This window comes from Myotis davidii, unplaced genomic scaffold (assembly GCF_000327345.1).
Source record: "Myotis davidii unplaced genomic scaffold, ASM32734v1 scaffold993, whole genome shotgun sequence".
Classification (NCBI taxonomy): domain Eukaryota; kingdom Metazoa; phylum Chordata; class Mammalia; order Chiroptera; family Vespertilionidae; genus Myotis; species Myotis davidii.
The window spans coordinates 990967-1017452 of record NW_006285483.1 but is presented as its reverse complement, the minus strand read 5'-3'; the positions used below and the strand labels follow the sequence as shown (position 1 = coordinate 1017452).

Below are 26486 nucleotides of genomic sequence, written 5' to 3'. Positions count from 1 at the left end.
TTTGATTTCTAAGCAATAAAGAAAGCAACATTTCTTGCACACCTGAGTGTGTGGTCTGAGTTTGCTGCTGCCTATAAACCGAGAAAAAGTTGTAAAATGAAGTACTAATCTCTAGGGTTTAGGTCAGACCGAGGAGTAGTGCCACTCAGCCAGAAGCTGGCTCATGGCTGGCCAGTGTGGAGGTGGTGGCAGGAGCCGCTCCCACCTCTGTGGCAGCACTAAGAATGTCCAACTAACAGTTTAGGCCCGATTCCTTGGGGGCCTAAGCCTTTAGTCGGACATCCCCCGAGGGCTCTCTGGCTGCCAGAAGGATGTCTGACTGCAAGCATAAGCCTGATCCGCCGGGGAGTGGGCCTAAGTCAACAGGTGGACATCCCCCAAGGGGTCCTGGACTGCAAATGGGCACAGGCCGGACACTGTGCCCTATTACATTATAATAGACTAGAGGCCTAGTGCACAAAATTTGTGCATTGGGAGGGGGTCCCCTCAGCCCAGCCTGTGCCCTCCTGCAGTCTGGGACCCCTAGGGGGATGTCTGCTTGCCGGCTTAGGGAGATCAGGCCTAAGCCATCAAGCGGACATCCCTCTCAAAATCCAGGATCTCTCGCTCCTTGCTGCCTTGCCTGCTCGCTCCTTACCACTCAGCTCACTGCTCCTTAGTGCTGCTGTGAACCTGGCTTCTGGCTGAGCAACCAGGGGGAAGCTCCTGCATTGAATGTCTGCCCCCTGGTGATCAGTGCGCATCATAGCGACCGGTCATTTTGGTTGTTCCGCCATAACGGTTGGTTGCTTAGGCGTTTATTATATAGACTAGAGGCTTGGTGCACGAAATTTGTGCACGGGGGAGGGAAGGGGTGGTCCCTCAACTGGCCTGTGCCCTCTCGCGGTCCAGGAGCCTGTGGGCCTAAGCTGTCAGTTGGACATCCTTAGTGCTGCTGCAGAGGCAGGAGAGGCTCCCAACACCACCACCATTGTGCTTGCCAGCCAGGAGCCTGGCTTCTGGCTTCTGGCTGAGCAGCACTCCCCATGTGGGAGCTCACTGACCACCAGGGGGGCAGCTCCTGCGTTTAGTGTCTGCCCCGCCCCGGTGGTCAGTGCATGTCATAGCAACTGGTCGTTCCACCATTTGGTCAATTTGCATACTAGCCTTTTATTATATAGGACTGCCAGCTAATAAATATAGAAGGAATTATTTTTAAAATGGTTATCTCTGAACTCTAATATTATAAGTATACATTTCTATTTTTTTTTCAGCTTTATAAAGTGAGCATGTACTTCTTTCATAAAAATACTTAAAAAAACACACACAACAATCCTCAACAGCAGCTTGAACACACACAACATAATGCACATCTCTACTGCCATTTTTAAAAGGACAGCATATGCACAAAACCCCTGAACATAAATCAAGTGCATGTGCTGTCCTGACCTGTCTGTCCTAGACAAGAGCTCAGGTGCACTGGGCAGGTGGCTAAAGTTAAAAACAAAACAAAACAGCAAAATCAAACAAAAATCCACCAGAGGCAACATTGAGATGTATGGAAATTTTGTTTTGGTTTTACAGTAATTATGCGAGTGAAGAGATGTGACAAGTACCCTTGCTATGATGCCAATGACAAATGGTTAACTGATAAGAAGAAATGGAGAGGGTGACGGGCTGTAGAACAGGTCAATATAAGGCTGTCATGAAGCCATTTGAGACACATAATTAATCTATTACTCACCTGGCGTCATCATTCATTGTGGTATGGTCAATAGGTGCCATGAAGCTCAGTAGCTTGCTAAGGACATGAAACCTAAATAAAGCAGGAAACAGGTAGCAACATTAGTAACTATTAAACTAGAAAAGGAAGCACATTCTATGAGCTAACAAACTTGGAACATTTGGCTCCAGAGCTGAGCAGGGGACAAAGATAGGCATGTAACACTCACAGCTACAGAACCCTTCTTCCTCCCCAGGAAAAAAGTCTGGTAACAGCACCTTGTAAATGACAGCAGTTCACATGGATCCATTTATATCTCAGCCCCCAAACGGAGATACACTGTGCCCTAAGCAATGTACTAAACGTTACTCCCTTAAACATTACTCCAGATAGTTATACAAATTATTCTATGTTTGTTCACATATTTCTGTGAGGTAAATTGTGAAACTGCTGATGAAGTGAAAGCCATACATATTTAAAATTAAAAACTGAGTCAAAATGCCCTCCCAAAGGTTATGTCAATATGTAAGAGTAGCCCTAGCTGGTTTGGCTCAGTGGATAGAGCGTCAGCCTGCAGACTGAACGATCCCAGGTTCGATTCCAGCCAAGGGCACATGCCTGGAGGCAGCCAATCAATGATTCTCGCTCATCATTGATGTTTCTACATCATTGATGTTTCTCTCTCTCCTCCCCTCTTCCTTCCTCTCTGAAATCAATAAAGATATGTTAAAACATATATATGTAAGAGTATAACTTTAGGGTGTGCAAAAAAAATGTATACACACACTCTGAATAATTACAAAAGCAGTGTTTATTAAAATACATTTCATTTTCAAAATTGGGCTATCAGCTGTTAAAGAGTGTACATATTTTCTGGGGGGTACCTGTATTTACCTAACCTTTTTATATAAGTATAAAACATAAATACTGTTAATAGATATATTTTAGTATCTTAGGTTTCACCAAACTTTGGTGTCCATCTAAAAATGAATACTATTCTTGGCTGTGTCCAAAGACAATAATTCACTTTCTGGACAAAGACTATGAACTATACTCCCTAGTTGTATTGTCTAATCCAGTAGCCACTGGCCACCTATGGCTACTGAGCACTTGAAGTGTGGTTTATCTGAACTGAGATGTGCTGTAAATCTAAGATACACTGTTTCTTTTTAGTTTTTCAATGTGGCTGCTAGAACATTTAAAATTACATATGTAATACATAATGTGTGTGTGTATTTTTTTTATTTTTTATCTTCACCTGAGGATATTTTTCCATTGATTTCTAGAGAGAGTGGGAGAGAGAGGGAAAGACAGAGGAATATCGATGTGAGAGAAACACATCGATTGGTTGCCTCCCGCACACCTTCCTCCCTCCCCACTAGCATGGTGCAGGCCAGTGAGGAATTTGCAACCGAGGTATGTGCCCTTGATTGGAATCGAACCAGAGCCCTTCAGTCCATAGGCTGACCTCTTTTCACTGAGTCAAACTGGCTAGGGCTATAATACATATTTTTATTGGATGGCACTGCTCTGTGGAATACCTTTACACTGTAATACAATATATTCAATAACTATTAACTGCATGATGAAAGACAAGCTTTAAGAAGTAATCAGATTAAAGACATTTAGTAATGTGTACTTAAAGCAATGCATTTCATCTACTCTCAGTACTGCTGAGGATGAATGTATGTTTTAGTATTAAAATGCCTTTTACCAATCATACTAAGATAAATGTAATTCTGTGCAGAAGAATAGAGACAAACACAGTAGACATCTCATTGAAAATCTAATTCATTTACATTACAGATTCTGATTAAATCACAGTCAAATCCACTTATATATGCTGCTGTGTAAAATACTGATAATCAATAGTTATGTTATAATTATTTCTAAAAATCAAAATATATACATTTTTTAATCCTCATCCAAGGAGATGCTTAGAGAGAGGAAGGGGGGGGGGAGGGAGGAGAGAGACACATCAATGTGAGAGAAACACCGTGAGCCTTCCATATGCTCCTCAACCAGGAATCAAACCCTCAACCCAGGTATGTGCCCTGACTGGGAATCAAATATGCAACCTTTTGGTGCACAGGACAATGCTCAACCAACTGAGCCACTGCGGCCAGACCAAAATATTCTTCTTTTTTGTAAATTATTTTCCAGTATCCAACCAGCAAGGTGCCATGCTCAGTTTGACCAGACTGATGCCACTGACCTGCTACATTTCAACTAATATTTCCACAGGGTACTGTTCATTGTTGTTATAACATTTCTGGAAGTCTTATCTTTGCAACCCTATCACAAACAAAGCGCAAAACTTGCTCAATGGTAGAACCTAGTATCAATGATGATAGCTAGTTGAGGTCTAATTTAAGGAAGTATTCATAATATTCTCATCTAGCTTGGGCCACTTGGTTTAATCTTTCAGGGCAGAATGCTAATGTAGCCCAGCTGTCATTCTGGCGCCTGCTGTGGCCATTTGGTCCTGCCAGAGAAACAATTCAACATCCAGAGGTTATATGCATGGGCTCTGGAATCAGACCAATTAGCTCAAATCCCTGTTTGCTACAAACTAGCTCTGTAATGCTGGGTAAGTTGTTTTCTTTGACACTTTACATGAATTAGCTAATTTAACCTGCACAACAACCTATGAGATGTGACTTTTCATTCCTCATAGATGAGGAAATTGCAGCTCAGAGATATAAAGTTACGTGCCCCAGTTCTCAAGGCCAGTCAGTGGAAGAGTCAGATTTCAAACCTAGACAGTTTAGCATCACAGTCTGTACTTTTTCTATCTCTGCAGGGCCCAACGGTGAGAGTTTCATAAATGTTAGTTATCACTATATAACTATTAGTAAGGATCATTCTCTGATTCTGACCACATCCCTCACGTTTATGGTTGAGAGCCAGGTGAACACAGATGACAAAACTGAAAAACCAAAACACATGACCACATTCATTACTTTTCTTTTTCTTTTCATTTTGCAATAATTTCAGACTTATAGAAAAGCTGCAAACATATAGTAGGGATTCATGTTTAACTTCACCCAACTTCCTCTAATGTTAATAATTTACCTAAACATAGTGTAATTGTCAAAATCAGGAAATTAACACTGGTATAATACTATCAACTAAATTACATACCTTACTCAAATTTCACCCATGTTTACTCCAATGTCCTTTCTCTTTTCTAGGATCCAATCTAGGGACCCCACCTTGCACCTGGATTTCTCAAGGTTGTGTTAAATTCAGCATATTAAAAAACTGAATCTACTCCTTCCCTTAAAGACAAAAAATCGATTTCATCTTCCAGCTTCCCTCTGAAAACTCTTGAGAGTCAACTCTAACCTTCTCACTTTCCTTCATCTCCTTTCATCTTTCTAAAATGCAACTGAAATGTGCTAACATCCCTCTGCCCAAAGTCCTAAATGACGCACTATAGTCTATAGAATCAAGTCCAAGTTTCTTCAACTGGCTATGATCAAGCACTCACTACTCATACAGCCTCATTTCTTATTCACTTTAGGTCTCTCCCAAAACAAAGTAATTGCAGTTCCCCACATGGCCATGTATACTCTCAAGACACATTTTTGCAAACATTATTCTTTTTGGCCTTTCACTGGCTAACTGTTCCTAGACTGCTCAGTGTGAAGTGTGGACGCTGAACCTTACAGGAAGTCTCCCTGAGCAGTCTGGGTTCACCCAGAGTGAGTCAGGTAATCCCTGTACCAGGATGATCTCTACCACAGCACTTCCCACACAGCATCACTTATTGGCTAACTGTCTGCCATGTCTCCGGACTACATACCCCTCGAGGGCAAAATGGGTCTTATCCAGCTCCTAATATGGCTCCTAGAACTTCAGAAGAAACCCTTCTTATCTTTTAAAAAATCCCTTCTTATCTTTTTATGTTTAGTCCTGTTTGAGCAGAATGTCTATCTCCTGCTTGCCTGTTGTCAGAATAAGATGTCAAAGGCCTCTGGATTTATGGAGATTTATAATCTCAATCACTATCAAAATGCTACAAACACAGAAATATATTAGTAACACATACCTCTGATGAACAGTTTAATGAGGTTTAATAAATATAAGAAAAGCAGTTGCTATTAAAACAAAACCCTTTTTTTCTAAATTTTTTAACCTAATAAATAACAACTCTGATGAATTCATTTTTTAAAATATATTTCTTTTTTTTTTTTATTGATTTCAGAGAAGAAGGGAGAGGAAGAGAGAGACAGAAATATCAATGATGAGAGGGAATCATTGATTGGCTGCCTCCTGCACGCCCCCCACTTGGGACTGAGCCCACAACCCAGGCATATGCCCTTGGCTGGAATCAAACCCAGAACCCTTCAGTCCGCAGGCCAACACTCTATCCATTGAGCCAAAACAGCTAGGGCGATAAATTCATTTTGATTTGGAAAACAACAGACCCATAGCTCTCCTGAGGTGTTTGCCATGCTCACTTTTCCAACACTCATCCAGGTTTCTTAATCTGTGTTATGTTTAGACTTCCTACCATTTCTCATTACCTGATGAGCATGTTCATTTTACTGTCATAATCATCCAAAAACATTTTCTGGCTGACTAATGTCTATAAGGCACTATAGCAGATAATAAGGTTGGAATTGTCTTAAAGGATAAAGAAGCATAATTCTTGCTCTCGAGAGGCACACAACTATAGCTACTTGTCCCAATAGTTTAAAATTTATAACAGTAAAATATGTAGAAAAGGCATTATTTTCCTCTCTCAATTCTTTTGAAGAGCATATATTTGCAACAGTAATGCCAAGAGATACACACAAGAGAAACAAAACAAAAAAAACTAACACTTTCGAATGTTTAACTATGTACCAGACATTTATACATTATTTTAATCCTCAAACCAAATCTTGTTGTTTTTTGTTTTAGTTTAAATAGGTTTCCTTTATTTGCAACCTAAAACCTTTAACTAATATGGACATGGCCTTTATATTTAAGCTCATGGTGCAATGGGGAAAACAGATCCGCCCACAAACTAGGCATTTAATACACTATAAGATATTATGAGACAACAGAGCGGAGAATAAGGGAATACTTGATGGAGTTGGGGAAGGCTTACAACCAAAGTAATGTCAAACCAAATCTTTAAAGTAGAGATTATTATCTCCACTTAATAAGTGAGAAAGTGAGGCACAGAGAATAAAGAACAAGCAAAATTATATAGCCAGACAGAGCCAGGATTTGAACCCAAGTCTTCTAATTTGAAATCCTGGGCTTCTCTCTCTAGAGAACATGTATTGTCTCATATAGCTATAATTTTTAAAGCACGATACTGGAGGAAATATCTGATCACAAAATTAAAGAATAAGCTTGGCCAATTATACAGTACTATTAGTAACTTTCTTTTTCAAGTCCGTACATGGGTGGCGTGTATAGAAGAGACATGTACAAAAGACGCATGCATGTGAACCAGCAAGTAAATGAACACTTGGAGTAATAATAGCAATAATAATAATGGTAATAATGGCAACAAATATTTATACTATGTACCTGACACTGTTCTAAGAGTAGCAAATATACTTACTCTCTTAATCCTCATAGCAATCCTACAATCCAGTACTACTATTACCCCCATTTTACAGATGAAGGCACCAGCACAGAGAGTTTAAGGTTTTGCCCAAAGTAACTACTAATCAATGTCAAAGCTGGAATTTAAATTCTGGCAGTTTGGCTCTCAAGTACATGCTCTTAACCACTACTCTAAAAACAAACCTGGGGAACTATGAAGATTTGGAAATTTCAACACGTGAAAAAAGGTAATTTCTGCAAAGCTATCGAAAAATAAGCATTTCCTGAGAAGTTCTGTTAAACACTCAAACAGGTTCATTAAAGTAGTTGTGAAATCTGCTTCTCTGAAGGTATTTAAAAATGAGAGAGATCAGAAGGGAATTTAATGACAGGCAGGCTCTAATAAGGATGTGGGATTAGCCACCTGCCTAAAACTATCCTAACACAATGAGTTTAAGAATTTTTTTCAATGTGCACCTGAATTACAAGTAGATTCTTTGTCATGGAAGCTGTTTGTGAATGATACAATGTAATACACATAGTTACAAGGAATCTAAATCTAAAAGCATAAATTTAAAACACTCCTATTCTCATTCCTTTTTTTCTCTGCATATTTATAAGACACCTTAAAGAAATCACAGGGTTGAGAGTTTTCCTATAGTCAGAAATTTCTTGGTTTTCTCATAAAAATTATACTTCTCATCTCATTTAAGCACATTGTTAACATTCTCTGGAATCTTTAATTATAACTTTTTAGCATAGTGTGTACATGTATAGCATCATGAAATGAACCAATATAATCCTATTCTAAATAAAACTCCAAAACAAAAATTTTATAGCATTCTACAGAAATCACTTTTTTAAACTAAGACATTTCAACTATCTTGCCTTGTTTACTTATTTCTCCTTCAGAGAAATGCAGATATTACATAACCTACCCATTTACAAGAGTAGAACAAAAAACCCCTAAGATCATTATTTCCATTTTAGAGTAAGGAAAATTGGGTCAGAAAAAGTCTCAAATATTGTTTTAGTTATTTTTCTGATCCTTAAAAACAGAATCACCAGAAGAAATAGTAAAATGACATAATAGGCAAAATGCAAGAGAAGAGAAGTATTAACAAATATGTGGAAATTTTTTCTGAAAAGTAACTCACCGAAGTTTCCGTCCTTTGCTGGCTTTCCTATCTACTTTCTTGTGGATTTTGCTTCGTAACTTCTGGATTGCAAGCCACTGCCTGGGAAATTCACAAGCAATGTTATGCATCATCACTAACAGAAATAGTTATACGTATTGACAAATTGGAATTTTTCCCACTAACAACCCTGCAGAAAGAAATCATCAACCTACATGAAGTTCCTCAAGATAGTCTGGGGCCAAAGTGACTAATCAATTGAAGAAGATTTGTGCAATGGTAAAAAAACAAATGGCAGCTGGGAAATTCTACAGCAAATTTGGTTAACAATGCTCCTTAGTATTTGGAGCTGCTGTGACAAGCACTAAATAAATCTATCAGTCTGTAGAAAAACCCATCAAATTGAGTACAGCTGCTTGGGTTTGCTTTTAATGTTTTAGCTGTGCAGCAAGTTCTATTACTAATATTGCAAATCCTGTGTGATTTAAACACATGAATTCTTTAAATCTAATTTTACCTTTGTTAATACCCAACTGCTTTTTCTTGTGCTTTCCATTTTTTGCTAATTTTTAAAATAATTATCCACTACTGATACCAGCTTTACAGTAATTTTACTATTTTTTATTTAATCTGTGATATTTCAGAATGTGTTGCTAAAAGGTAAGGACTCTCCTCCCCTCTCAGTATAATCTCAATACCACTGACACATATAAAAACAGTTAACAATAATTCCTTACTATCAAATATTCAGTCAGTCTTCAAATGTTCCAGATTGTCTCAATTTTACAGTTATTTTGTTTGAGTCAGGATCAAAACAAGATTTACGTTTTCTACAATCATTTTAGATGAAAAGGAATTAATTTTTCAAATAAAAGATACTGGGCTAAAAAAATCTTCATAAATTGCTCATATGAACAAATGGGGAAAAATGAAGAAGGAGAAACAGTAGAAGCTCGTCATCTTACCTGATTTATACAATGAAAATTCAACATGGGGGGGGGGAATAGGGAAATCCAATTACTGTAATCTTAATATAATCTTAATTACCATAATCTATTTTATTGTAAAGTGAGATAAATGTACAATATAATCACCACTTAAATACAATTTACGCTATCACATTAAATTTATAGTGAACAGCTCTCTATAACATTCCAGGGAGACACAAAATACCAACAACATCCTATCCTAAAATTCAAATAATGTTTTACTCAAAATTATTTCGTCAACACAAATTTTTCTTTGCATTCTCCAAATGTTTCTCTGCAAAGAATCTACTCTGGCACTTGCAGCTTTTGTTTCCTTTCAGGCTTTTGCAAATTATGGCTCATGGCTATTTAAATGTACACTATTCATTAGGTAGCACTCTAAATGCCCTTTTTATTTTCCAACCACAGGATGAAGCATACACACAAGAGCCTTCCTTCACTACTTTGCATTCTCCCCTGACATCTGGGTAATGCTGCCACGTTCCATTTCTAATTGTGCTGAAGCTTTTACTGAGGGGTGGAGGTCTAAATTAGGGCAGACTCTAACAAAACAGATTCAACAAGGAACCTGTTGTAGGCAGTGCCACATCTGACAGCTGAGAGCACACATTTGGGGTTTCTTTTTATCCACTGGTCAGAAATTGATACAGATACAGTCACAATACAAATCAGAGAACACAGAGCATAAGAAGGATTTTGAAAAACCCTAGAACAAACATGTATTTATATTCTCTTATTCCAACTGCACCTAAGGGAATGTAGGGTAAACAATTAGGGTTTCCATCACTTTGTTTTTCTAGCTTTTATAATCTTACTCAACTTCTATAATCATAGGGCCAATCATTACCTTGGAGGCAGAATTAAAGGAAATCAAAGGAAGAAACTATTATGTAGGCTGCTTGCATAAACAGAAAGCCATATCTAAATTACCTTCCCATGGCCACCTGATCATTAGGATCCAATGAGCTGGTCTTCCGTTCTATGAGTTCTCGAAGGAGCTAGGGGAAAAAATAAAGCAACTGGTTTATTTATTTCTCCCAGCACCAACTAACTTTAAAAGGACACTGTAGGAGTTTTGAATGGCATAGCAACGTCTCTAAAACTACAATAAATAAGGGACAACTCAATGGCAAGAGCATGACTGAATTCCCATTAACCCTTTCATATTTATATATCCTTAAAAAGGTGGCTAGAGCAGTAGCTGAGAACAGAAGTCCATTTGTAAGACTTATTGTACTGCAGTTCATTTCAAATGGATTAATGAATCTGCAACATGCCCTTCATTGTTTTTATTAGTTTTGTCCACCTCATCGATATCAATGGAGAATCTTTAAAAGGTCAGGTGGGAAGGGCTATGTGGCAAAAAGGAAGATGCATCAGCTTCTCACGAACAGGATCATGGTACATAGTTAACTTCTGACCTATAATCTCCAGCAGTCAGGAAGGTCTTCCTCAGGCAAAAGCCTTTATTATATACTAGAGGCCCAGTGCATGAATTCATGCACGGGTGCGATCTGGCCGGCCGGCCCCGGGGCTGATCGGGCTGGGCCAGCCAGAGGGAGAGGACGGAGAAAGTTGGCAGGCCTGCCCCGCCCCTGATCAGGGTGGAGGGGTGATGGGGGAGGGGCTGGCTAGGGGGAGGGGCTGTGGGTGATTGGCGGGCCGGCCCCGCCCCCAATCAGGGTGGGGGGACTATAGGGCGGGGCCGCACCACCTGGTCAAACTCCTGGTTGAGGGGACAATTTGCATATTAGCCTTTTATTATATAGGATAATTAAAGGTGTGGACTTCATTCTCTTGCTTTCCATAGCTAGTACTCTACCTTGCTAACTATTAAGTGAATTAACCATATATGACACCAACACATTCACAGCCACAATAATTTTAAGAGAGAACCTAAAAAAAGACATGTGCGCATTACAAATAAACCACAGAAAACCAGTCTCTCATCCTATGCAATAAACTCCATAGGAACTCTATCCTACTCTTCTACTCTCCTCTTAATCCTGGGTAGTCCACTGCATGCAATCAGAGTATAAATCTGTATCTTTCACACAGACCTAACCATTTGCACTGGGTCTTAAAAGTCCTAGGTAAAGAAAAGCAATGGATTTAAAAGGTAAACATTAAAAGAGGAGAATTTTAAATTACAATAATAAAACTGCATATCATCTCTCCTATATAAGTGCTGTAAGTATGCAGGGGAATAGGAACAGAGATTAAAATTCCAAAAATCTTCTAAGAGAAATCTAAGGGGAGACACCAAAATAAACTAGTTCTTGCTAATCATCTGTCAATAATACTAGTTTCACTATAAAACTTGTTTCTTCACAATAATAAGTAATTGCTTAATAGGTAAGGCATGGCAGCAATACAGATATTTCACCAAGTTAAATAACTGAAGACTGTGGGAGGATAGAGAAGGAGGAATAAACTCCTATGAAAGTAGTTCATGCTCTCATTTTCATTTATGTAAGTAGGCACTGGAAGAAATAAGACAAATTTATAAAAATATTAATTTCCATATAAGATGAATCTTTATTGTAAAAGGGAAAAGGATATCTCAATTGCAATTAAAGAACTGCCTGTGATGTTTTCTCATTTGCTTATTTTAGACACTATTACTATAGCAATTATGTTTAAAATGCGGGGACCAGAAGCCACTGGTTTATTATCACTAGAAAACAGCAAGCTATTTCTCTACCCTGTTTATCTGATTGATTCCCAACACCTTTCTGGCAGCCAATCTATCAGTTTATCTCTCCTACTTCATCACAGTCACTTCTGGCAGCTAAATACAAGATCCAAATCCAGTGTTACACAGACATACGACACAGTAAACCTCTGTAACACTGCTACTCTGTAAACAGCTGCCCTTAAGGCTAAGCAAAAATGGGCTTCTGGTCCCTAGTCAATATGCTGTCAAAAGCAAGGTTGGGAGGGAAAAGAGGGAGAGGTTAGTAATAAAAAAAAATTTTTTTTTAGATAAAGAAGAAGAAGAGAGAGAGAAAGAGAGAAAACAGAAATGGAATGACTGCATTTCACTGCCCTTACCTTGTTCCAGCCACATAAGAAATTATAACCGTTCCTGGTTTTCCTAATCAGCTCTGATCCCTTGAGACTGGGGCTGTCATGGCCACTGGGAGCAAGTGCTCATGGAAGGCTGCCCCAGTACAAAGGGGTGATCCTCTAGAAGAAAGCCCCATATGTCCTTCCCGGAGGCTGAAAATAGGAGCCGCACAACTGCAGTGGATCCATTACACTTGCAGTGGCCTCTGCAATCCAAACACCAGGTTGGTGCAGTGTTTACTTTCCAGCACTCTGGGTACTTTACATATGCTGGTTTGCATTTACACCACCCAAGTGCCTTGCATGGCTATTTTCAGTCATTCGTGATTAGGAAGATGGTTTTCTTGGTCTATCTGGCTGTCTAGTTTATTCAATCCAGTATTTCAAAAGATCCTGTTGTGTGCATAGTAGTAATAAAAAGGTAGCAAGAAAATACAAGTAAACTATTCCCATGGCTATTACTATTTCCCACAGCTATCACTATCACTGGGTTTAAATTTAATTAGAAAGACTGCTTTCAGAAAAGTTGCAGAAAAAAAATGAAGCTTTAGGGATATCGCTGAAGAATTCAATTTTGCTTCTCAGTTCAATTTTTATAAGCTGAACTTTATGAACAAACTTTTCCATTAAAATTCAGGTTTTGGTTACAGTTATTGGAGCTTTTAATTTTGACGATGACACAATATTTGTAATTTTCTATGTGACTTGGGAAATGGAGCGATGAGTGAAATATTTTTGTTCTAGACTGTTATAATTCCTCCAGAGAGTCAACTCAGAAAAGCTGGATTGTTTCTCGAGTTCTAGGGGAAAATCATAGATAGCATTAGGTTTCCAGGTCAGCCCACAGAAGCCTATTTAACCCATAACAACATACATGAGGAATAGCATTGCTAGTACTATGCAGCATCTAATCAGCATTTATAATACTCTCCCTAGAAAAATGTATGCCAGAATCAGTTAAAAATGGCAGATTGAACACATTAGTTTATTTCTTCTCCCTTCTCAAGCCTCTAAAGACAGTAGAGGAATAAAATAAATGTATTAACCCACAAGAAAGAAGAGAAAGGAAGAGCTAATGAGAACAGATTTTCATAAATTTTTCAAAGACAGTCAGGAGATGGAGGAGTAAAAGGAAGTTATCACTCAAGTGCCCAGAGGGAATAAGGTGGGGGTGGAGCTAATTAGACCCACAGAAACCTTAGGAAGATGAGCTCTTGGAGTGGCAGTTACCATGAAAGGTGGAGAAGGGGAGGGGGCAGAACTACTGGGTCCTCTCCATTACCCCCTCACCACTTCCTCTCACTGGAGAGGGTGGGGGGTGAAGGGGGGGTAAGGAAGTTTGATTCTCTGGAAAAATTGAGCCACAGAAGCGCCAGACAGAGAAACAGGAGGCACTGAAGGCTGGGATGAGGCATAAGGGAAAGACACTGTGTTTCTCTCTGGGCCCTTCAGCTTCCTTCCCATACCTTAGGCACAGAATGCTAGCACCCACACATTAAACCATCTAGGCAGCAGAGCAGAGGAGGAGTCTTTTCTGGAGAGACTGCAGGGCTGATCCATGTTCTCCCTCCCCAGAAAATAAAATGTCCTAGTTCTGAATTTGAGAATATTCCAGTCAAAAGAGGTGAGTTCACAGCACAGTTATAAAGAAGCCAAAAAAGCTATGGTCAGTTTTCAGAGATACTTTTGAATGCCTTCCTCTTAAATATGAAGAGACAGGTAAGGATCATCAGCATCTGAAGAAAGCCTCAGACACAGACCAAAACACAAACAGAAAAAAAAGGGACTCAAGGAAGCAACGGGGGGTGGTTGGGGGTGGGGGATACACTTCCATAACAACAGGATGCTGAGAAAAAAAGTAAAACAAGAAATTAAACACAAACAGAAAAAAATTCAATTTCAATAGAATGACTGGAAGGTAAATATACAAAAATCTTTCAGATACAAAACCAAGAGGTGAAAAAATAATATCCCCTTGCTTATTTGTGAGAAAAAAAAAATCTGGAAGACAATCCAGAATGTCAAACATCTGACTAACAAAGGCTGGGAGAACATTATTTAAGAAACAATGAAAATTTCCCAAAATCAAAAGACAGGAATGAACCTACAAAGATCTAGTACAAGGAATGAAAAAAGATTTTTCCCAAGACATATCATCATGAAATGTGGAACACAAGAAGCAAAGAGAAGATCCTAAATGACTAGAGAAAAACAGGTCACATATTAAAGAGGGTGACTGCATGTCCCAGTTTACCCCGGAGAGTCCCGGATATGCTGCTATCCTAATATTCTTTCAAGGCAAGCACCTTAAGTGTCCTAGTTTTGACAATAAATTATATAGTCATTTAAGGAATGAAAATCTAAATGGGATTAGACATCTCAATAGCAACAGCAGATACCAGAGGACAGCTGAGCAATGCCTTAAAAATTCTAAGGAAAATGACTTTCAACTTCAAATTCCATACACAGCCAAAGTGTTAACCAAGTATGAGAGTTACATAAGACATTTTCACACATGCAGGTCCTTAACAATTTACTTTCCACATACTCCTTTCACAGGAAGTTATGCTTCAGTAAAATGAGAGCATACAGCAAGAAAGAAAAAGAATAAGATGCTCAGAAATAGGTCTAACTCAGGAAAGAAGCTAAGGCAAGACCGCAGATGACAGTGGCCCTGGGAGCAGCCATTCTAGAAAAAACAAAGTCCAGGGACCTCTGGAGGAAGGTCTCTGGTGAAAAGACAGAAGGAGGGGGAAAGTAATAGGTTATTTTATACTAGAGGCCTGGTGCATGAAATTCATGCACTCGGAAGATTGGGGGTGGGGGTTTCCCAGCCTGGCCTGTGCCCTCTCATAGTGTGGGGGCCCCGTGATTGATCTCCCCAAAGAGGTAGGCCCCACCCACCCATCCAGGGCTCCTGGATGAATTGCCCCAAAGAGGTAGGCCAGAGCCAGGGGTCTCGCCTCCATGCCATGTGGAGCCACCGGGACCCACCTCCGCGCCACATACACAGCATCAAGTCCCCGCCCACCCGCGCACACCCGCTGCACACGCAGCCTCCTGGTGATGGATTGTTACAGTGTGAGGGCATCACGGTGTGACGACCACATAGGCTTTTATTAGTATAGATACTTGAGGCATTTTGAGTGAGTGGGGGGAAAATACCAAGAGATACACAGGAAACGAAGCAAATTGTTTAAAAACAAGTAGTATTAGCTCTAGGAGAAAACAAATTTGTGAGGAAATGTAATCACAGTCTATTATTTGTGAACATTTATTTAGTTATAACAGTATAACACTTGTTTTCACAAAACTCTTGACAATGTACATGGAGAATGGAGAACTGAAGTGTGGAGGGAGGGCATATAAGAGAGCTAGGGCCTCACTACCAAAAATCAAGAAATGATCTGATAAATGACTAAAATTGACAAATCAATAGTAGTATATATTATTTTTAAATATGCAAGTAATTAGGAAAATAATTAAAAGTAAGGGAAGTTTTTTACCCTCCAGGACTTATTAGCACCCTACTATTATAACATTTCTTAGGCAATGGAGAAGCCAAGAAGAATGTGTCAGTATTAATTCAGCAATGCCCAGAGAAAAGATATAGATGTTTCTGAAAAATCTTCCCAGTCTGCAAATTCACACTGAGAAATTTTACAATTCCTACAAGGGGGAAAAAGAGCAGGAGGATTGAGAAAAATACAGATTAAAACCCTTAGGATATTTTTCTGTTTTCTAAACATGGCAATATATTAGAAATAATACTGATGAACATTTATTTTTAATTGCTGCAGATAATGCAAATAATTGTTAACAGTTCTGAGATATAATCCACTTACAATTCATCCATTCAAAATGTATATATTTAGTGTATTTTAGTAAATTCAGAGTTATGCAATCATCATCATATTTCATTTTTGTACATTTTCATCCCTACCCCACATTTATTAGCTGTCATCCCCAGTATACCCCAGCCATATATCCTTATAGCCTTAAGCAACCACTAATCTTTCTGTCTTTATGATATGCCCATTCCGGACATCTATAGGTATAAAACCTTAATATGCAAATAGACCAAACAGTGGAACAACCGGTCACTATGACGTGTGCTGACCACCAGGGGGCATGCGCGGAACATGGCGGGAGTTGGCCGCAGCAGGATGGTGGAGCAGGTGAGCAGGGCTGCCAGACCAAGGCAGGGTGAGCCTCTGGTGGTTACTGGAAATTCTTCGCTCCTGTGCGACCTGGTCCCACCCGGCGTTTGCACCTGCTGCTGGCACCAGCCCCGCTTGCACCCACTGCCGGCACTGGCCCCGCTTGCACCCACTGCTGGCGCCAGAGCTTCTTCTCGAACCTGCTGCCAGTGACGGCCCCACTCGCACCCACAGCCGGCATCAGAGCTGCCGCTCGTACCCGTGGCAGCAGCTGGCCCTGATCGCCCGAGGGCATGTCTACCTCCCCCTGCTCTTGAGGGGCGATCAGGACAGCAGCCACCGCTCACACCCATTGCTGGCACTGGTCCCACTCGCTCCGTGCCATCAGCAGGTGCAAGCGGGGCTGGCGCTGTCAGCACGTGGGAGCAGCAGCGGAGGGAGCGGGGCTGCTGGCTGACAGGGGACCAGGGGCCATGGTGGGAGGGGCTGGGCAGGGGCACAGAGAATGGGTGGAGACTTGCCCCTGTGCCCACCGCAGCCTCACAGCCCACAGTACCTTTCAAGGTGCAAGAATTCATGCACTGGGCCCCTAATTTCATATAAATGGGATCATACAATATATGGCCTTTTATGACTGGCTTCTTTCACTTAACATGTTTTAAAGGTTCATCCATATTGTAGCATGTGTCAGTACTTCATTCCTTTTTATGGCTGAATAATATTCCATTGTATAGATACACCATATTTTGTTTAACCATTCATCCATTGAAGGACATTTTAGTTGTTTCCGTTTTATGACTATTATGAATAACTAGAGGCCCAGTGCACGAAATTCATGCATGGGTAGGGTCCCTAGGCCTGGTCAGCAATCAGGGCCAATTGGGGCCTTCTGGCTGCCTGCTGGGGCCTTTCTTCATTCCATGCCACCCCCTGGTGGTCAGCGCTCGTTATAGTGAGAGATCGAACTCATATATATAAAACTGCTATAAACAGTCATTACAAATTTTTGTGCAAATACATGCTTTCATTTCTCTATACTTAGGATGAAATTGCTAGGTCATACAGTTACTCTATGTTTAAAATTTTGAGGAACTGCCTAACTGTTTTTGCAAAGGAGCTGCATGACTTAATGTTCCCAGCAATGTTTGAGAGGTCCAATTTTTCTATATCCTTGCCAGCGCTCGTTATTATCTTTTTGATGATAGCCATCCAAGTGAGTGTAAAGTATTATCTCATCTTTCTATGGTTTTGATTTGCATTTCTCTGATGGCTAATGAGGTTGAGTATCTTCCTGTGTTTACTGGCCATTTGTATATCTTCTTTGAAGAAATGTCTATTCAGATGCTTTTAAAATTAATTCTTTAATTAATTTTAGGTTGTCTTTTTATTCTGGAGTTGTAAGAGTACTTTATATATTCTAGATATCAGTCTCTTATCAACTCCCATTCTGTGGGCTGTCTTTCACCTTTCTTGATGGCATCATCTCCAGTAATTTCAATTTTGATGTAATCCAATTTTTTTCATTTGTCATTTGTACTTCTGGTGTTCTATCTAAGACACCACTGCCTAACCAAGGTTATAAAGATTACTCCTATGTTTTCTTCTAAGCATTTTATAGTTTTAGCTCTTATATATAGATCTATAATCCATTTTGAGTTAACTTCTGTGCATGGTATGAGGTAGGGGTCCAATCTCATTCTTTTGCATGTGGATATCCAATTGTACCATTTGCTGAAAGACTATTCTTTGAATTGTTTTGGCACTCTTGTCTAAAACCCAACTAATTTTTAAAGCACTTGTTTTTATGGCTACATATTCCCTGCCTTTCTGAATTTGTGACCCCTAATTATTGACTCATACCTCTCAGGCTTCCCTGGCTCACAGATGCATGATATGGAAAAAAGCTTGAGGCAACCCTCCATTTAACTTACTTAGCCTTGCTGAGTCCGGATTTCTCAAACTCTCTCCCCAACACATAGAGAGCATATGAAAGAAGTGAAGTCAGAGCCTCTTACATGTGTTTCTGTCCCTCTGTCATTGAGAGATAACAAAAAACAGGCTCACAAGGCCTGGATCTACTCTTCCCTCAGCTTCCTCTCTAGTTCCCTTAAGAATTCTTAGTGAAAATGTATCTATTTCTGCTCTGCCTTCTACTTTATCATCAATTTTGTTGTTGTTGTTCTCAGCTCTCCAGTCTTTCAAATTATCCCCAAAAGGAGTCACATTTTTCTATATACTATATTTGAAGTGTACAAAAAATAAATCCACATATACTATAATTTCAAATATCTGGGAAGGAATTACTGTATATGCCTATAGTATAAAATTGTCACAAAATGATTCCACTCCTCTTGGGTAACTTTTTTCTGTTTCCTTTCTACATTGCCTATTCATTCCTCAACCAACTCTATACTGTTAGGATATTCTACCTCCATTATTCTACTAAAACATCCTCAACCAACTCTATACTGTTAGGATATTCTACCTCCATTATTCTACTAAAACAACGTATGCCAAGAATTCCAGATATCCATATCTAAAGGACATCTGTCATTACTCATCTTACCAGACTTCTTGAAGCAGCAAGTGACACTAGACATTCTCACCTTCCTAAAACACTGTTCTTAGAATCTTTGAGACACCTCCTTTGCTTTACTCCACATTCAAACATTAAATGCTAACATTCCTCAAGAGTCAGTTCCAAGCTTTTTTTCTTCTCACTCCATATGCTTTCCCCGAGTTTCATTTTATTCTCAAGGCTTCAATGACCTAAGAGTTATCCCTGGAATTCCTTTTCCTTACGCTGATACCTAATCTATCTCCAAGTCTTATATATATATGATCCACTAATTCAGGAATTTGTCCATTTTTCTCTATCTCCAATGCCTATACCCTAATAGATGCTATTATTTTCTTTTTAAAAATATATATTTTTATTGATTTCAGAGAGGGGAGGGAGAGGGAGAGAGAGAGCAATATCAATGATGACAGAGAATCATTGATTGGCTGCCTCCTGCACACCCCACACTGGGGATCAAGCCCGCAACCTGGGTATGTGCCCTGATTGAGAATCAAACCATGATCTCCTGATTCATAGGTCGACACTCAAACCACTGAACCACGCCAGCCGGGCAGGCTATTATTTTCTTCATTTATTCCATAAATACTTATTAAGCACACTAGGAAAATAATGAAGAATAAAACAGACATGATTTCACCTGTGTTAGTATAATTTCCTTAGCAAAATGTACTCTTTGCCCTCTTCCATTTTGCTCTCCTCATTATATCAGAGTAATATTTTAAAAATGTAAATATGCCAAAAGATAAAATTCTTATTACAGCGTAAAGGCCCAACATAGTCTGGCCCTTTATCTACCTCTCCCGCCTAGCCTTCCACCTCCACACTCCAGTCCCACTAGTGTTTGCTCTATACCTGAAATGCGCCCAGGCTCACTCCCACCACAGAGCCCTCTGTGTATACGCACTGCCTGGAACATGCATCTCTAACCATTTACCTGCTTATATCCTACTCTTTCTCTACTCATTCATTAAATTTCAGCTTAATCATCTCTTCCTCAGGGAAACCTTTCTTACATGCATCTCTCCACACACATACACACTGTGTTTTTGTTGTATTTAATTTACATTTTATTAGTGAATTAGTTGATTAACGTCTATTTCCTCCACTAGCTGACTGTATGCTTCACAGAGAGCAGAGAGTGTATCTGACTGTGCTCATCATTCTATCCCCTGCATTGGCCCATTGAAGGAGCTCAGTTAATATATACACAGAGGACCCCAGCTGGTGTGGCTCAGTGGTTGAGCACTGACCTATGAACCAGATCATGATTTGATTCCTGGTAGAGGCATATGCCCAGATTCTGAGCTCAATCCCCAGTGTGAGGTGTACAGGAGGAAGCCAATAGATGATTCTCTCTCATCATTGATGTTTCTGTCTCTCTCTCTGAAATCAATAAAAATGTAATAAAATACACACACACACACACACACACAAACACAGGGGGGAAATTATTTCTGGGGGGAAAAGATAAAATATTTATTACACACAGACACACACACTCCTTGTCACTGTTTTTAAACAAAAGGATTACATTATATAATACCCTGATTCTAATCCAGACTACAACTATCCACCAGAACAACTGAGGAATCTACTTGTTTTTATCATTACTATTATCAGCAATTCTTCCTCCCAAACAATATTCTCCTTCTAAAGGATCTTGCATAAGACCTAGAGAACTAGGTGGTTTGTTTTAAATGGGTGAGAATTACCTTTTTTAATTTAACCATCTCAAGAGTACCTGAATTTAAAAAACAAAAAATAGCCCTGGCCAGGTGGCTCAGTAGGAGCATAGTCCGAACACTAAAAGGTTGAGGGTTTGATCTCCATTCGGGGCGCGTACGGGAGGAAATCAATCAATGTTTCTCTCTCTCTCTCTTCCCATTCTCCCTCACTCCAAAATCAATAAAACCATATTCTTAGGTGAGGATTAAAAAAAAAACAAACTGCCCAGCCTGCGTGGCTCAGTGGATAGAGCATCAGCCTGTGGAATGAAGGGTCCCAAATTCGATTCCAGTCATGGGCACATGCCTGGATTGCAGGCTCAATCCCCAGTGTGGGGCGTGCAGGAGGCAGACAATCAATGGTTCTCTCTTCATTGATGTTTCTCTCTCTCTCTCCCTTCCCCTTCCTATCTGAAATCAATAAAAATATATTTTTAAAAAAACTATTTAATGCAACTAAATGAAAAAATATTAAAACAGTTCTCATTCTTTTACTGTTAAAATAATGTAGATCTATCCTCCCTCTTGGGTCTCATTTCCCAAAGGAAAAAGTTCGTTCGTTTTTGCTTCCTCTAACTACCCCTCATACCCGGCCCTTTCTGTGGTATCTCTTGAGTTGGTCCTTTTACTACAAAAAAGGTGTCATGACATTTTTGTAATATAAAGATCTGCATCAATTTCAATATAGTGTTTTCTATTTAAATATATTTTATCTATGAAACAGGTCTGTCAAATCACAGTCACAGGTTTCCATCTCCCATTTCCTAAGATCTAATGCTTCTAGATAAGAGCTTTCAATTGCATGCGCATGTGTGCTGCACAGTTCAATATAACTGTAAATATCTACCAACGAGTCAGAATAATGCCGTGGTTTTGGAGTCTGACACATCTGGGTTTTGAATTCCAGCTATGCCCCCTACTAGCTGTGTGATTTGGGACAAGTTATTGCACTTCTGGGACTCAGTTTCCTCATCTATAAAGTAGCAGTAATTGTGCCTCATCAAGTTGATTTGGGATTTTAAACAATGATAAAAGTAAAGCATTTAACAAAATGTAAGTATTTGATAAATAGAAATATTTTCAGCACCAGATAATAATACTTGTAATTCCAAAATCCCACTTAGGACAAACAAAAAACAAAAAAACTCAACACCTTCCTTAGCTAAATAACTACAGCTGCTAACAATGAACAAGCACAATAATTCTATTTTTCCTTTCTACTGATTTTCAATAGTAGATAAAAAATAAAATGTGAAATGAAGGAAAAACAGAATGAAAAGAAGAAAATACAAAAATCGTAAGTCAATACTTGAAAAATATGCTATTATTTGCAGGACTTTTCCAAACTAGACCATGATAAATTGGAACAAAAGTGATCATCTCCATTATCACTTCTATTTGACCAACTAATGGCTATTCCCTTTCCATGACCTGCTACTACCTCCTTCATACTCTGATCACAAGTTCCCTCCACCCAGAGGCCCTCCCTCGCAATCTCATCCTATCTAAAATGCTATCTATCCTTCTTTGAAGACCTAGATCAAATACCATCTCCTCCTCCCTGCAACATTCTCTAATTCTGCCAAACTGTTATTAATTTCTCCTTCTTCTGAATTCTTCAAAATCCCTTCACCAAGCCTTCTGGTTGTTTATGTTTATGTCATCTCTTTTGCTTGGCTGTAAACTTCTTGAGGGCAGGGTATAGTCTGACTCAAATTCTTACCTCCCATAGTACTCTGCATACTACCTTTCACATAGTGATTACTCAACAATATTTTTAAAATGAAAGGGATAGCGAGCAGTCTTCTAGATCTTGTAATCAAGGATGAAAAGCATCCAACTCCTGCAATGGCAAATACAATAATTACAAGAAAAATGATATAGGGAAAAACGGAGGGAAATCGAGATGTGAGAATAAAATCCAAATGTATCTTAATACTGAAGTTACAAATAACCCACCTTTGGTTACTAAAATAAGAAAATGTATAGCTAGAGGCTACCATTGAAAAAGTCAGCCTAACTGCCCCACTGCCCTTGGTCTTTAAGGATTTGATTAGTTTTTCCAGTGTCTGATTCAGCCCCTCCCCATCCCCCCGAACCCAAAGCTAGAGCTAAGGCATGTGGTTTGGAAAGGATGATAAATAAATTCATTCACTGAATAAAGTAACACTGTTTTCTCAGCACAAGTCCTAAAATATTTCAAAGACTATAATATTTCACTAGGCTTGGCCATTTGGGTTAAAATTTATTAGCCAAAACAGAAAACTTTCTCATCAGATCCCATATATTCCATTAGGCATGACAGAATGCTCCCAAGGTCTAATTATTAACTAGAACTGTAGGTAAATCACTATCAGTATTAGGATCTGATGTTTAAAGATAGGATAAGGGAAAAAAAAGAGTAAGAATTGGGCAATGCAAATGCTAAGGAATTTCTTTTTGCCAATTTGCTTCTTGTTTCTTTTTCCTACAACTAAAACGAATTTTACAAAGACTAAGTGATTGCATTAAGCCATTCTTTCCAATCCATACCAAAAGTAAGAATATACAGAAAGTGCTACTTTTTAGAATTTCCAATAGCTCCATTTCCAGTATTCTGTCGCCTTGTCAGCAGACAGATGTCCTGGTGTGTATCTTTTTTCTTCTTCTGTCTAAAACAAAAGTGGGCAGAAGGGTTACATATTCTTTGGGACACCAGCTCGTACAAAGACTTTCTGGGCATTCTTTGGCAGTGTTTCTTTTAATGGCACCATACAATACATCATTTATATTAAAAGAATAAAGAAGAAGTCATTCAGAACTAGAGACAATTTAACTAAAAAGGACTCACAAGAAAGAAACCGAAAGGGTAGTACTAACTTATATTCTGTAATTATGTCCCTTTTGAGGACTAAAAATCCAGCTGAAACAAACCTCAACCTGTCTTTCTAGCATTCTCCCTCTAGCATTCAGACTCCAATAATTCTTCAGTCCAACCAGAATCAATAACGCATTGATCCTGCTACCTTTTCAGCAACACTGCTCCTCTCCTCATGTGCTCATTTCCCTCCTGAGGTGGATGCAAGCTCAGTTCATCAGGATAATCACTCCTGGTATACATCCTTAACTCCCTTGCAGGCAATCCTTTTGTCATACAGATCCACAATCCCTTAGGGATCCATGTGTCTTGGAATTCAGAATTTTTAGGATACACCATAAATGCCCCAGCAGGGCCTGAGGCAGTGTCCCAAAGTGAAACATATTAATATTTTTATAGCAGAATACTTAACTATTCCAACTAAGTGGGATAAATAAAGCCTTACATGTTTATATAGCTTCATGACCACTCAGATCAGATATTGCCACAATGGTTTACCAAACTAAAACAAACAAAAAACAGAGTTTTTAGACCTTTTGAAATTTTAGAATTGCACATAGGATTATGTACCTGTACTTCCTTGGCAAAACCCCAACCATCTTAAATCTCAGAACCTGCATTCACACAACTGAACTGGCTAAAGAAAAGGCCAAGATCATGTGAACTGGGCTCGCTTTAAATTCGTTAGCACTACCTTTTGCGGTAAGTGCTACCTGACAATTTCACTACTGTTCCTTATCCACTCATTCTCCCATCCTCTCAAGTGACTTTGACACACCCTCTCTTCTCTCAAATTTTGCCACTTCTCACTCTTAGCCTCTTAAATTCGTAAAATAAAATAAAAGCACTCAGATTCAGATGAGAACTTCCATATGCTCCCATCCTTTATCTACTTGCAATTTTATCCATATACTCTGCCTTCCCTCCAATATCTATGGATGAATTGTCCGTTAGTCCACCCCCTTTCTACTTTGTCTACTCACTAGCAATTCTCACCTCTTTCCTGAGATCCATTTCTCCCTCTCTACTCCATCATTTCCATCAGCATATAAACAGCATACAAAATACAAATTCTATCTTAAAACAAAACAAAAAAACTCTCCTGATCCTACACTTGCCCTTCCATCTGCTGCCCCATTTTCTCTATTCCCTTTATAGCAAATCTGATCGAGAGCTACTGACACATTGTCTCCAATTTCTCTCTTTCCATTCTTTTTTTAAAAATATATTTCATTGATTTTTTACAGAGAGGAAGGGAGAGGGATAGAGAGTTAGAAACATCGATGAGAGGGAAACATCGATCAACTGCCTCCTGCACACTCCCTACTGGGGATGTGCCCGCACCAAGGTACATGCCCTTGACCAGAATCGAACCTGGGACCCTTCAGTCCGCAGGCTGACGCTCTATCCAGTGAGCCAAACCAGTTAGTGCTCCATTCTTTTTTTTTTAACCCATTCTATCACTCTACCAAAACAGTTTTTGTCAAGGTCGCCAATGACTGCCATGTAACTAAAATGAATGCTCAATTCTCAGTACTTATCTTATATGATCTCTCTTCTTTAAAACAAACAAAACCACAACAACTTTATTTAGATATCATTCACATACCATGCAACTCACCTATTTAAATCACCTGATTCAAGGTTTTGTATATTCAGAGTTGTGTAACCATCACTACAATCAATTTTAGAATATTCTCATCACTCCCAAAAGAAACCTATTACCCATTAGCTGTTACCCTCCATATCACCCCCAACATCACCCGCCGCCCCCTCACCTGCTCCACCATCCCACCTGCGGGGCAATCGATTGGGGTCGCCTCCCTTCCCTCCCCACCCCCGCCACCGCCCGGGCTCCCTCAGCACCTGGGATCCGGGTAGCAGCCCTGCCCCTCTCCCCACACTGGTCACTGTCAGCAGGGCAATTGGGCCCCACTCGGCACCCGCCTTGGCCTGGCGCCACCTGCTCACCTGCTCCACCATCCCACCAGGCTCCCCCTCTCCTAGGGCCCATCAGGACCAGCTGCACCTCCACTGCCACCTGCTGCCAGCGTCATGTCGTTGACGCCAGCCATGTTCCGCACCGCCCCCTGGTGGTCAGCGCAAGTCATAGCGAGTGGTCAAACTCCCAGTCTCCTGGTCAAACAACTGCCGAAGGGGACAATTTGCATATTAGGCTTTTATTATATAGGATAATATTCTATTGTATGGATACCCCATGTTTTGTTTATTCAATTATCAGTTGAGGTACATTTGGGTTGTTTCCTTTGTGGCTATTATGAATAATGTTGCAAATATTTGCATGCAAGTTTTTGTGTGAATATAGGCTTTCATTTCCCTTGGGTATACACCTAAGAGTGGAATTGCTGAATCAGATGGTAATCTATGTTTAATGTTTGAGGAACTGCCAAACTGTTTTCCAAAGAGGCTATACCAAATTACATTCCCACTATCAAGTAAGAAAGTTTCCAATTCTCCATATCCTCCCCAACACTTGTTAATATTTCTTTTTGACCATAGCTGTCCTAGTGGTGTAAAGTGGTATTCATTGTGATTTTGATTTGCATTTTCCTAAAGACTAACGATACTGAGCAGCTTTTCCTGCACTTATTGATCATTTAAATATATTTTTGGAAAAATGTTTATTCAGATTCTTTGCCATTTTTTTGGACTATTTGTCTTTTATTATTGAGTTGTAAGAGTTCTCTATATATTCTA

The 26486-nt window shown here is 39.5% G+C and overlaps 1 protein-coding gene across 1 annotated transcript in view; it reads right to left on the bottom strand.

The window, feature by feature from the left end:
- The window catches only part of AATF (apoptosis antagonizing transcription factor), a 90234-nt gene that overhangs the window by 19357 nt on the left and 44391 nt on the right, over positions 1 to 26486 (bottom strand). Inside the window, exons 9-11 of the mRNA XM_006756172.2 lie at positions 10308 to 10375; positions 8410 to 8490; positions 1724 to 1795 (exon numbers count right to left, since the gene is read on the bottom strand). Of these exons, the coding sequence (XP_006756235.1) occupies positions 1724 to 1795; positions 8410 to 8490; positions 10308 to 10375 (221 nt within the window). The remainder of the gene's footprint in view (positions 1 to 1723; positions 1796 to 8409; positions 8491 to 10307; positions 10376 to 26486) is intronic.